The following is a 13,238-nucleotide window of genomic DNA, read 5'->3' as shown; positions in this document are numbered from 1 at the left end:
GATATACGCATGAAGGACTATGGTATCTACAGAGAGAACAATTTTCGTTACATAAAGTATGCACTGATGCTCTGATCAGCTCTTGATCCCATAGCTAAGTCTTTTCACAATACAGCTAAGATACTTTTAACATTCAATACGCAACATAACTGTTATGTAATTCTTGATTACCAGTATTGTGTGTGCATCAAAACATCTTAAAATTATTTTTAATACAGTATACAGAAACAAATGGTGTGTGAAAAATATGTATTGAACATAGAATTAAAGATATCAAACCTCAATAAATATCCAAAGAAACCAGAAGCTGCACCTCTCACAATTTGCAAAAGTAGGATTTAGTATTGGCACCTTAATATTTTGTAGTGTAATGGCTAGACATTTGAAAAATTTGAAATTTGTGTTTCTGTTTAAAAAAATAAGATAAACATCACTAGAATGCTACTCATAAATATGTAGTGATTATAAATACATTGTGTTACATAACCCATTTTAATATGTCACAGAGGTGACCGTCATTGAATATTAAGAGATTTAAAAAACACGGCTAATTTTGTTAAAGAGAAGTGACATACAGTACGTCTCATGTAAATTCAGGGTTTCATGTTGTAGATTAGCACTACATAGCAACATCTTCATAGCAGCAAGATGTGCTGTTTGATTTCAGTATCACCAACTCAAGCGCTTCATTGGAATTTATCCACAAGAGGGCATAGCCAGCACACTAATGCATTAACAGTTGGCGTTAAAAAAAGGTTGATTCAGGAAAGCCCGAAACATTTACGACATTTAAATTTTTCAGTTTATCTGTAGAGGGAAAATGCACATAGAAAGTGAATTTAAGCTTAAATTATAACTAGAATGTACACAAGTATCGGTTTTGAAAACATTCATCATTCACAAAGCTTACCTGTTTTCAGTGAGAATATTGTAATTTGAGAAGTAATGAGCTGTATTTGTCAGCAATAGTAAGCAAAGTGCTTAAAAAGCCTAAGGCAGTCTGTGTGTCTGCTAGAGCACATTAGAGATGTAGGGAAATATAAAGCTTGTATAACTCCAATAAAAGTGCCTCAATAAAAGTTCTATTTTTGTTTTGGTATATTTTTCAATGTGAATTTGAAAAGCATTCTTTTAATTGGGTAATTTTCTCAAACATACTGTATAGCTTCAGCATTCATACACTAACAAAAAGTCCTATATCTTCTGATGTTACAAATTCCAACAAAAAAAAGCTACTTAAATTGCCTGAGAGTATAAATTATGTTAATAACTTTGTTAATTGAAAAAATATTCTAACAATGTATTGGTAAGGTCTACAATTATTTATTTTTAATGAAAATGTTTCATGCTTTGAGTGTATACCTGCAGTTAGGACTATTAGATTATCATGCTTGTATATGACATGAGACATCCCCCAAGACAGTACATAAGAAGGATGCATACTCTTCCAAGTTAAATATTCTGTCCATGTTGCACTGTCAGTAAAATTAATTCAGAGATAAACTTCAGATTATATTTTACTTGACATGTGGTCCACAAATATGAAATATGAAATGATATTTTTTAATATTTCATGTATTTATGGTATTATAATTTTCTAGGTGTGCTGATGGAATAGAGACCTTATTCAAATTCATTGTGCTTTCCACATGACTTGATATATCAAATGTGGCACTAGCACATTTTCATTATGCTTTAATGATAGAAAATAAAATAGAATTCCATCTGGTATAACACTTTATTGCAGGAGAACTTTCTGTTATTCACCTTAGTTACCTTGCATCCAGTTACGTGCAGTAGAAATGTACTGTACTGTAGAAATTACATTAATTCTGTAGTCACTGTATACTTTATATAAAACGTATCAGATTCTCCAGTCCTTGTGGGGAGTTTTTGATGTTTCACAGATTAGATTATAACCTACGAAAGTTATACAATGTGTGTTAAAACACTGTGCATCAGTCCTTTGTCTAGCCTTTATTTTAATATTTATCTGAAAGTACTACTGGCAAATTAATTAAGTAGTAATAAGTAATAAGGTAGTAATACAACTCACTTTTGTTAAAGTAGGAGTCATGTACTGTACAGCATTTAGGAAAATATGTGTGGGTTTGGTTATTAATGTTAATACAGTACAAGCAGTATCACAAACAAGTCGAACAGTCTATATCACAAGCAAGGACCGTGTCACAGCTTTAGGTCAGCATCATGTTGTGAACATGATACATTCATTGAATTATGTCAGAGATCAAAGCACTCAGAAAGTTAAGAACTATAGTTCTTAAAGATACAGGCTTTCTCTAATGCACAGTCACAACATATTGTCAGTTGTGTTTTTTAAATATGAATGGTTGGAAAAGTGTATTGTAAGAAACATTGTACAAAATGTTTCTCTATAAACCCAGTATTTAAATCTGCAACCCTGGAACCATGTAATTTCCGATAGCTGTACAACTTAGTTGCAAGTTTGAACGTTTTTATAATGAAACATAATAATTAGTAAAAACTATTTCCATAAGTGTTACTATGGAACACATTATCGGCATTATTATTATAAATTAATATTATAAAACCACAGATTATTTTAAAATATTGGTGGCGCTGGGGTCCTGGGTTTAATTGTGTGGTTTTATCTGCATGAAGTTTGTATATTTTCCCATGTTCACATGGGTTTCCTCAGGATGCTCAACTTTCCTCCCACAATCCTGCATTGAATCAGTTTTTTACCTGAGCTAGAGCTTAGCTTATCATAGCACTTTTACAGTGAACAGTTTTTTATATAAACATTGTATTTTTTATATTTCCTTTTTTATGTTCAGAACAACAATGGGTTCTGCTTTCATGTGACATACAGTATAAATACATAATAGAGAACAAAAAGTATTTAAAATACATTGAGAACAAAATTTGGTTGCTTAAGGATGACTGTACATTATGTATAATTCACCATATAGTCACTTAAGAAAAAATAAACAGGTTTATGGACATTCACAAGCTGCTTGACATTAGCCCTTCCTACAGAGACCTAATAATAATAATAATAATAATAATAATAATAATAATAATAATAATAATAATAATAATAATTGCTTACACTTACAGTGCCTTGCGAAAGTATTCGGCCCCCTTGAACTTTTCAACCTTTTGCCACATTTCAGGCTTCAAACATAAAGATATAAATTTTTTATTTTATGTGAAGAATCACCAACAAGTGGGACACAATTGTGAAGTGGAACGAAATCTATTGGATTTTTGAAACTTTTTTAACTAATAAAAAAATGAAAAGTGGGGCGTGCAAAATTATTCGGCCCCTTTACTTTCAGTGCAGCAAACTCACTCCAGAAGTTCAGCGAGGATCTCTAAATGATCCAATGTTGTCCTAAATGACTGATGGTGATAAATAGAATCCACCTGTGTGTAATCAAGTCTCTGTATAAATGCACCTGCTCTGTGATAGTCTCAAGGTTCTGTTGAAAGCGCAGAGAGCATCATGAAGACCAAGGAACACACCAGGCAGGTCCGTAATACTGTTGTGGAGAAGTTTAAAGCCGGATTTGGATACAAAAAGATTTCCCAAGCTTCAAACATCCCAAGGAGCACTGTGCAAGCGATCATCTTGAAATGGAAGGAGTATCAGACCACTGCAAATCTACCAAGACCTGGCCGTCCCTCTAAACTTTCAGCTCAGACAAGGAGAAGACTGATCAGAGATGCAGCCAAGAGGCCCATGATCACTCTGGATGAACTGCAGAGAACTACAGCTGAGGTGGGAGAGTCTGTCCATAGGACAACAATCAGTCTTACACTGCACAAATCTGGCCTTTATGGAAGAGTGGCAAGAAGAAAGCCATTTCTCAAAGATATCCATAAAAAGTCTCGTCTAAAGTTTGCCACAAGCCACCTGGGAGACACCCCAAACATGTGGAAGAAGGTGCTCTGGTCAGATGAAACCAAAATCGAACTTTTTGGCCACAATGCAAAACGATATGTTTGGCGTAAAAGCAACACAGCTCATCACCCTCAACACACCATCCCCACTGTCAAACATGGTGGTGGCAGCATCATGGTTTGGGCCTGCTTTTCTTCAGCAGGGACAGGGAAGATGGTTAAAATTGAGGGGAAGATGGATGCAGCCAAATACAGGACCATTCTGGATGAAAACCTGTTGGAGTCTGCAAAAGACCTGAAACTGGGACGGAGATTTATCTTCCAACAAGACAATGATCCCAAACATACAGCAAAATCTACAAAGGAATGGTTCACAAATAAACGTATCCAGGTGTTTGAATGGCCAAGTCAAAGTCCAGACCTGAATCCAATCGAGAATCTGTGGAAAGAGCTGAAAACTGCTGTTCACAAACGCTCTCCATCCAACCTCACTGAGTTCGAGCTGTTTTGCAAGGAAGAATGGTCAAGAATTTCAGTCTCTCGATGTGCAAAACTGATAAAGACATACCCCAAGCGACTTGAAGCTGTAATCGCAGCAAAAGGTGGCTCTACAAAGTATTAACGCAAGGGGGCCGAATAATTTTGCACGCCCCACTTTTCATTTTTTTATTAGTTAAAAAAGTTTCAAAAATCCAATAGATTTCGTTCCACTTCACAATTGTGTCCCACTTGTTGGTGATTCTTCACATAAAATAAAAAATTTATATCTTTATGTTTGAAGCCTGAAATGTGGCAAAAGGTTGAAAAGTTAAAGGGGGCCGAATACTTTCGCAAGGCACTGTATATAGCGCTTTTCTGGACACTCCACTCAAAGTGCTTTACTGGTAATGGGGACTCCCCTCCACCACCACCAATGTGCAGCATCAACCTGGACGATGCGACGGCAGCCATAGTGCGCCAGAACGCTCAGCACACATCAACTATTAGTGGGGAGGAGAGCAGATTAATGAAGCCAATTCACAGATGGGGATAATTAGGAGGCCATGATTGGTAAGGGCCAATGGGAAATTTTGGCCAGGACGCCAGGGTTACACCCCTACTCTTTTCGATAAACGCCCTGGAATTTTAATGACCACAGAGAGTCAGGACCTCGGGTTTACGTCTCATCCGAAGGACGGCGCCTGTTTACAGTATAGTGTCCCCATCACTATACTGCGGCATTAGGACCCACATGGACTGCAGGATGAGCGCCACCTGCTGGCCCCACTAACACCTCTTCCAGCAGCAACCTTAGTTTTTCCCAGGAGGTCTCCCATCCAGGTACTGACCAGGCTCAGACCTGCTTAGCTTCAGTGGGTTGCCAATAATAAGTAGTCCTAAAAGAGCACACTTTGAAATCAACATCCAAGTTCAACTTGTAGCTATCAGAATATTCTACAGTTCTCATCCTCTGCTGCAGCTGCACTTCATAAAGCCTTCTGTCATAAGGAAAGCATAAAGATAAGAATCCAGATTGCCTGTACTCAGCTTCATGTAATCTTAGGTTAAGTCTGGTAAATAGTGTTATTAATCCTAATTAAATAAGTACTTCCCTACAGCAAGGGTATAGTTTGAAGAGTTTGTATAAGCTTACCCATACTATAAGAGCAGAAATACATATAAAATATATTTCCTACAAATTCCAGTTTTGTTTTTTCTTGAGGTGTTAGGGGAATGGTTCTCAGTGTCCTCCAATTCTGGTTCCAGTTGACTTCTTAAGCATAGTCTGATTGCTTTCATTTTTCTATGTGAGGAATATGTTGAAAGTTGTTTCCAGATCTTAAAAAAATGAATGGGATTTGTAATTGGTATTACAACTGTATTTATCAGGGTGTTTTGTTTTTTGTTTCAGCTGAGTTCGGAAGCACAGAAATCGGAATATATTTCTATTTCTATTCTTCAATATTAAAAAGTCATATAGGATTATAATTGCTAACATCCCGGACAGGTGTCGCATCCAATCCAATTTCCTGGAAATCTGTACCGCATTTCAGAGGGTTTCCTGAGAATACTGAAATGGATATGACATTTGTACATTTTTCCATGTTTCAGATGGTCCCATATTCAGCTGTGTAATCTCCAATGTAAAACATTTGGACCGCTAAAGAAAGCCTCTTTGTGGTATAGATTGGTAGATTGTCATCACCACCTCTGCTCATAGTAAATTGATCGCAAATTAAGAGCTTCTTAAGGAAAAAAGGTGAGAAAACTCCTAATGAACATGTAATAATAAATAAATTAATTAAATTATGAAGTTAAGGAGGGACCGCAGAAGTGTATTTGGAACCGCACAGCTACCCAACTCATCATCAGCAGAACATTTTGATTTCCCTTGGGCCTCTTCCTCAACACAGCCACACAAACACTGGCGAACAAGGAGACTTGGAGAAGCATTAGGATCATCGGGAAAATCGTTGAAAATGTCTTCAAGGTGTATTACAATGCTTCCCTTTTTAAGTAATCAGTTGATAGCGGATGAGATATACAGTAAGTGTTATTGTCCTGTTTTTTTTAAACATTTCAAAACTAGGCATTCAAGTGATAAATTGTTGAAATAAAGACCATTTTCGATCGTGGAAACTGACCATATTGTAATTAGGAAATGTTGGTTATTATATGTATTGTATATAATATTGTTCTATGCATCTTTTTGTGTTATGCTTGTGTACGTGTCTCATTTTATGTCTCTTTAAATGCATTTTATGAACTGGCCCTTTAAATGTACCTGTTGGCAAGCACTGCCTGCGCCTTCTCTATTGAGGAGCGATGGGTTAAAATGTGGATTGAGGAAAAAGCTTATTAGACGTGATGCCGTCTACTTACTGTAGATATGGGGAGCTCTTGATTTAAATTCCTCAGTGACATTACTTTTGTTTTCTTTTAGAAGAATGTGTGTGCTTGTTTTTATTACATCCACTGCCTTTTGGATGTATTGATAATTAAAACTATTTTATCCTTCAGCAGTTAATTACCTGGATTTTGCCTTGTGGAACCTGCGTTATACATATTTTCTCTTCAGAAACTCCTTTTAAGGCTGCGGAGATTGCCTGAAGATTTTATAAAATGGCAAGGTTTTATATTGTGAATATTTTCTTTTGAGGAAAAAAAAGCTCTTCAAATACGTGCCTCGGAAAGGAAAAACTTGAATTAACAGTTGTGGTCATTCCACCATTTGTTGCAAACATACAGGAAGGATGCGAGAATTGATTTTGGTGGATGTAAAACCATAGACTTACTTTTCCTGTCTTTGAAGTCTTATTTATATAGAGAGATTTTATTTTCGGAATGATGTTTACTTTCGCTGCCTTTTGCTACATGCTTTCGCTGGTTCTCTGCGCTGCACTGATCTTCTTTGCAATCTGGCATGTAAGTGCAGATTTAAACTCTTCCTTTATAATCACATAAAAAGACATAATGAAAGAGGAAGAACATAACATGTAGCTATGTGTAAGTTCCATGACAGGTTTCTTTAATTTCGCATTTGTGGGTCTTTAATTCTTTGTGGCTGTTGAACACACCAGTAAAAATGGGACACTTGCTTGTTCGTTCATGCTTGCTGTACTATACATCGGAACAGGAATCACTTAGAAAATGTAGGAATTTAACAACAATTTTAAAATATGTTCACATATAGAAGCATAATGGTACATAAGCCTTTTATGAATTAACTTGGTATGAAAACAATCATATATTATTAAAAAGTAATTGTAAATGTGCAACCGTTTTTTTTTACAAGTATAAAGACTTTATTTTTTCTCTTCAGGTAATACTGAAATATAGGCGCAATATACATCATATCTGGAAATTATTATTGACCCTATCAGTCTAATGTCGAATAATGTTTTCATGTGTGACTAGTGATAAAGTAAATTGTATAGTATGAGACATTGTTCTAATTCAAAGGTGTCATACAAGTTTAAATTATATTATTGTATTTCAATCAATCATCCTGAAAGTTGTCTATGACTATTTTTGTCTTAATTGCAGACGAACATTCAGCTTTCGTGTTTGTTTTAGAATGTTATCTGTTAGAAAAAAGCAAATATTTTCTCTTTTTTCTTTTAAAAAGTGGATTCTCTTTAAATGGTATTGATTTGCGTGTTTTTGTAGTTAAGAGCCTTCCGTATATAGATATTACCAGCAGTGGTACACTATTGATATCGATGCACATTTTTAGCAAGATGTTACACAATAAAGCGGTCAGAATAATGAATTCTTCATTCTCAGTCAGCATCAGCACGCTTGGGTATCTCAAGGTTTATTGAGAAAGACTGGGCAATACGCCTTAAGTCATTGTAGTCTCATCAGCTGGGGAAACCTGCTCTCTGAACTCGACCATTTGTCTCCTGCCTTTTTACGCAAAGGCAAAGCATGCACCTACTATCCCAATAAAAAAACAAAACCACTCTAATCGACGAAACTATAACACTGAAACGTTCTACGAACAAATAGTGTAAAAATATTACATTATAAATTGAGACACGGAGTCTTTCATGCTCAGTTTTAGCTGTAATCTACTTTCAAACACATTATATGTATACCAAGCCACTAAGACGTATTCCATTCACATTTTATTCATATACAGCTACAGTCAATAGTGTATATCTGCATGGTAATAGGAAAGATAAAACACTTTTGCAAAAGCCCCTTCAGAGTCAGTCTGTGGCAGATACTGTACAACCATCAAGCAAAATGAACTAAAATATTTTTGAATCAGCTACTGTTTATTAGACTTTCCTACTATAGGTTTTTGTGATGATTTGCTTTTCTAGTACCTTGTAGGTTTTGATCTGTTTTTTTCTGTTATACAGTATGTTTGAATAACATGCTAACCCTCACTGAACCTGATTTGAATTCAATTCAATTCAATTCAACTTTATTTGTCATTATACTTACACGGGTGCATAGTATAGTGAAAAGTGTTTCTCATTAGTCATTCGGGTGCAGTATATAAATAGAACAGAAGATAAGACAATAGACAGTAACACAATAACAATTAACAGTGTAATAAAAAATGTGCAAATACGCAAACAGAGAAAGGTATACAACAGGACAAAACAGTGCAAAAATAATTCAGGGAACAGTGCAAAAATAATACGGTGATTAATAAATATTACAACTGGTACAGTTGTACAGTAAGTACAATTTCGGTTTACATTCAGTTGTCTTGTATGTAGTGGTGTTGGAGTACAGTCATTGGAGGTACAGGAAGAAGTGAGGAGAGATCATAATATGATGGGAGGGAGTGGGGGCATCACCACCTTTACGGCTCTGGGGAAGAAGCTATTTTGGAGTCTAGTTGTGTGCGACTGGAGCATCTGCAACCTTCTGCCATATGGTAGGACAAACAAGTTATGACTGTGGTGAGTGGGGTCAGACATAATATTAGTGGCATTTTTTTAAATGTCTGGTGTTGTAGATTTCCTGGATGAATGGTAAGGCACTGCTGATGATGTGCTGGGCAGTTTTGACCACCCGCTGCAGTGCCTTGCGGTCGGATGCGGTGCATTTGCCATACCAGGCTGTGATGCAGCTGGTCTGTATGCTCTCCATCGTACTGTTTATCTGTAGAAGTTGGTGAGGATCTGTGGATGCAGACGTATTTTCTTCAGCCTTCTCAGGAAGTACAGCTGCTGTTGTGCCTTCTTGATGAGACTGGAGGTGTTGAGTGCCCATGTGAGGTCCTTAGAGATGTGAACACCTAGGAATTTGAAGTCATTCACCATCTCCACCGCAGACCCTTCAATGTAGATAGGGGAGTGAACTTTTCCTTGTCTCCTGAAGTCAACGATCAGCTCTTTGGTTTTGCTGATGTTGAGACATAGGTTGTTGGTTCGGGACCTGTCTGCAAGTTGTTTTATCTCCTCCCTGTAGGGAGTCTCATCATTGTCAGTGATCAGGCCCACGAGTGTGGTATCATCAGCATACTTGATGATGGTGTTTGTGCTGAACGTGTCAGTACAGTCGTGGGTGAACAGGGAGTAAAGCAGTGGGCTGAGCACACAGCCTTGAGGGGCACCTGTGTTAAGGGTGAGTGTATTGGAGGTGAGGTTGCCGATCCTGACAGTCTGGGGTCTGCTGGTGAGGAAGTCTAGGATCCAGCTACAGAGGGTGGTATCTGGACCTAGAGCCCTGAGTTTGGTAGCAAGTTTTATGGGTATGATGGTGTTAAATGCTGAGCTAAAGTCAATGAACAGCATTCTTGTTCCTTTGATCCTTTGATCCAAGTGGGTTAGTGTGGTGTGTAAACCTATAGAGATTGCATCCTCCGTGGAGCGGTTTGTGCGATAGATGTTTTAGGAATGCTGGCTTTGATGTGTGGAATAAGTAGTTTTCAAAGCATTTCATTATAATGTGGGTGAGTGCAATAGGGGGATAGTCGTTTAGGCATGTGGGTGCTGATTTTATTGGTACTAGCACGATGGTGGTTGTCTTGAAGCAGCTAGGTACAGTAACCTGGGCCAAGGACAGGTTGAAGATGTCAGTACAGACATCAGCTACTGTATCTGCCAGGCACATGTTTTAAGTACCAGCCCAGGGATACCATCAGGTCAAGTAGCTATTTGTGTGTTAACTCTACTTAGTGATTTCCAGACATCTAGCTTGGATAGTGTGGGGGGTGGGGTGGCAGTGAAGTCAGTGGTCCAGGTGGCCCAGGTGGCTGGTTCAGGGTTATGAACTTCAAATCGTGCAGAGAAGGTGTTAATCTTGTTTTATAGCACATTAGCATGTAGAGAACAACAAACAACATCCCTTTAAAAAAAGCGTTTCATTTTTTTTGGTCCATATTATAAAATTCTGATTAAATGTTTATAGACCTGGGGTGTTGTCTGTTTCTCTAGTCACAGTGTTTTTGAATGACCTTTTGTAGGCAGACTTGCCTTCCTGGAGATGAGAACTGTTGAGTTCACGTCTTTCACTTTTCAGTGAAACAGGTATTCTTCAGTCTCATCCTCAAGAAAGACATTTCACCAGGAGAAGTTCGCCTTTTAATGTGCCTACGGATGTAGTTAGCTGAAGTGCTGTAACTACTGAGACATCTTAGCTATAAAATGAAGTAGAAGCTTGACATTATTTTATTGGTGTCAAATGCAGATGTCTTTCCTTCTGCTTTAGACATTTAAATAGCTCATTGGTTGTTTAATGACTAAGATAACCAGTCAAAACACAGATAATGACCAAAGAGAATAGCTAACATGGCATAAATGTTGAAAATCGGTAGTGTGAAAACATAACAGAACAAGATTCAAGAGCAAGAACGAGGCTTGCAAGAATGAAATACTCATGCTGTATTAAAGAAATTAAGATGCATGTCATCTTACCTCACTTATATCACCTTATCTTACTGTGTGTCACCCAAAGAATACATTTTCTGTGCCTTAAATAATGATTATATTTAAATAATTGTTAGTAAAAGAAAAAAAATAATTGAAGGGCTGCACATAAAAATAATACAATCTTATAAATATATAGATGAGGAATATCTTGGCAGACTTTCATGATTAATTTGGTTATTTGCCAAACCAGTCAACAATTGGTTCTGTCTCTGTCTTTTTTACACATAACCTATACTGTATATAGTTAGCAATCCTACAGGTAACTGACTGCATGCACTTTTGCAATTAAGAGGAATGTGATTGATCTAATATTTTCACACTGTTACAATCTATATGAATTATCTTTAGTAGTTAGGTCTCTAATTTCCCAGTGCATTTCTGATGCCTATTAGGTTTGCCATGGTAAGGTGGCAAATGAGAAAGTGTTGAATACTTGCCTTATGAATTTTCTGCACTATTGATTCCCTGTCGCTATTAAAGGCAAATATTTTTTTTTGTGCAAAATATTTAAATTGCTTAAAGGCAACAGAAGGATGCCACAGAGGCTCATGAATCCTGAGCTTATAGAAGTATTACACTGGTAGGTCTCTAGCCTAGCAACACCTAATAAATTTGAACTGAGGTTCTGTTCTCTTACTATTAGCACCATGTCTCATCATAGATGCCACTGCAACATTACAATAAAGGATGATTCTGTATTTGTTCTTACAAAATTCAAATATACTGTATATGATAAACACACTTATATACACTTATACATATGATTCACTTATATTAATAACAAAGTTAAAATGACAAATTTACAGACTATAAGCAACAAGATGTGTCAGATGGACTTAAGTTAGTGGCAAGTAATAATATCTGATATGTTAGTATGGCCTCCCCACAGCCACATGCAGTGCTTGATTAAACCTGATGATCAGTATACTGTGTATTGTGAGCAAGTCACAAGTTTAAGACCTACAGGGAGCCTATTCTATTTTGTATACTCAGGAGCTAGTGGAAGTTTGGATTTCATTTATAGGCCCAAACTTTATAACAGAAGTATTTTAAGTTAATTCCTTCCCAAAATGATTGTATTTCTATCCCAGACCTTTGCAACATTATGCAAGAAGATGGGGAAGTACCTAGTACAGTGGAGTGTATAAGTTTAGAAAGTGATATGTTTAGCAACATCCATCCATCTACCCATCCAATTTCTAACCGCTTCATCCATTTCAAGGTTGCGGGGGAGCTGGAGCCTATCCCATCAAGCACTGGGGGCAAGGCAGGATACACCCTGGATGGGATGCCATTACATGGCAGGGCACACAGCACACAGACACAAATGCAAACACATTCACACCAGGGCCAATTTTCCCCAAAGCCAATTAACCTACCAGTACCAGTATGTCTTTGGACTGTGGGAGGAAACTAATGTACTTGTTCCACTGCAGATAGTACCCAGGTCCATTGGGGCCCATTGCTGAGGCAGCAATGCTAACTGCTGCTCCACCATGCTGTCCTGTTTAGACACAGGGCAATACAAATAAAGCTTGACTTGAGAACTGTGTAAAAGAACAGGAATTTGTTTTATATCTGTATTGTCAGAAGTATTTTACCTAAATTCAGTTTCATTATGTTAGCTTGGCCCTTTAGACACTCCTGGACAAAACAAATACTGTGAAAAATATTGAAGCATATTTCTGTGGCATATGGAACATTTTCCCTAGCACTTGTGCTAGAGTACATTTAGTGTCTAGATGCAAGTTGCAGTAGATTTAATGTATTTCAATTTGATTTTTTAAGAAAAAAAATTACAACTTTCATAAATGAAATTTCAAGGGGCAGAATACCCTGAAATAAATTACAAGGGGTTATATGTTTAAGAAAATGTTTCAAAATTTTTGGTATTTTCAAATTTTACACAATGTATTTTAAAATGAAATGATTTAGACTGGGGAAGGGGGGGTAATTAAAAGGCCATGTATTCAA

The 13,238-nt window shown here is 36.9% G+C and overlaps 1 protein-coding gene across 4 annotated transcripts in view; it reads left to right on the top strand.

Moving 5' to 3' along the window:
• The first annotated feature begins 6,471 nt into the window (after positions 1–6,471).
• The window catches only part of cnih3 (cornichon family AMPA receptor auxiliary protein 3), a 46,985-nt gene continuing 40,218 nt past the window's right edge, over positions 6,472–13,238 (top strand). For 2 of the 4 annotated variants that reach the window (XM_015346076.2, XM_015346083.2), the window contains exon 1: positions 6,472–7,293. In XM_015346076.2, coding sequence (XP_015201562.1) covers positions 7,213–7,293 — 81 coding nt within the window. In that variant the 5' untranslated portion in view covers positions 6,472–7,212. Of the gene's footprint in view, positions 7,294–9,200; positions 9,291–13,238 lie in introns of those variants that run through there. The other 2 variants (XM_006625684.3, XM_015346071.2) reach the window with 2 other exon arrangements.

The sequence above is a fragment of the Lepisosteus oculatus genome, chromosome 2, assembly GCF_040954835.1.
Source record: "Lepisosteus oculatus isolate fLepOcu1 chromosome 2, fLepOcu1.hap2, whole genome shotgun sequence".
NCBI classification, from domain to species: domain Eukaryota; kingdom Metazoa; phylum Chordata; class Actinopteri; order Semionotiformes; family Lepisosteidae; genus Lepisosteus; species Lepisosteus oculatus.
Note: the sequence above shows the minus strand (reverse complement) of the source record. Positions and strands in the feature narration are given on the sequence as shown.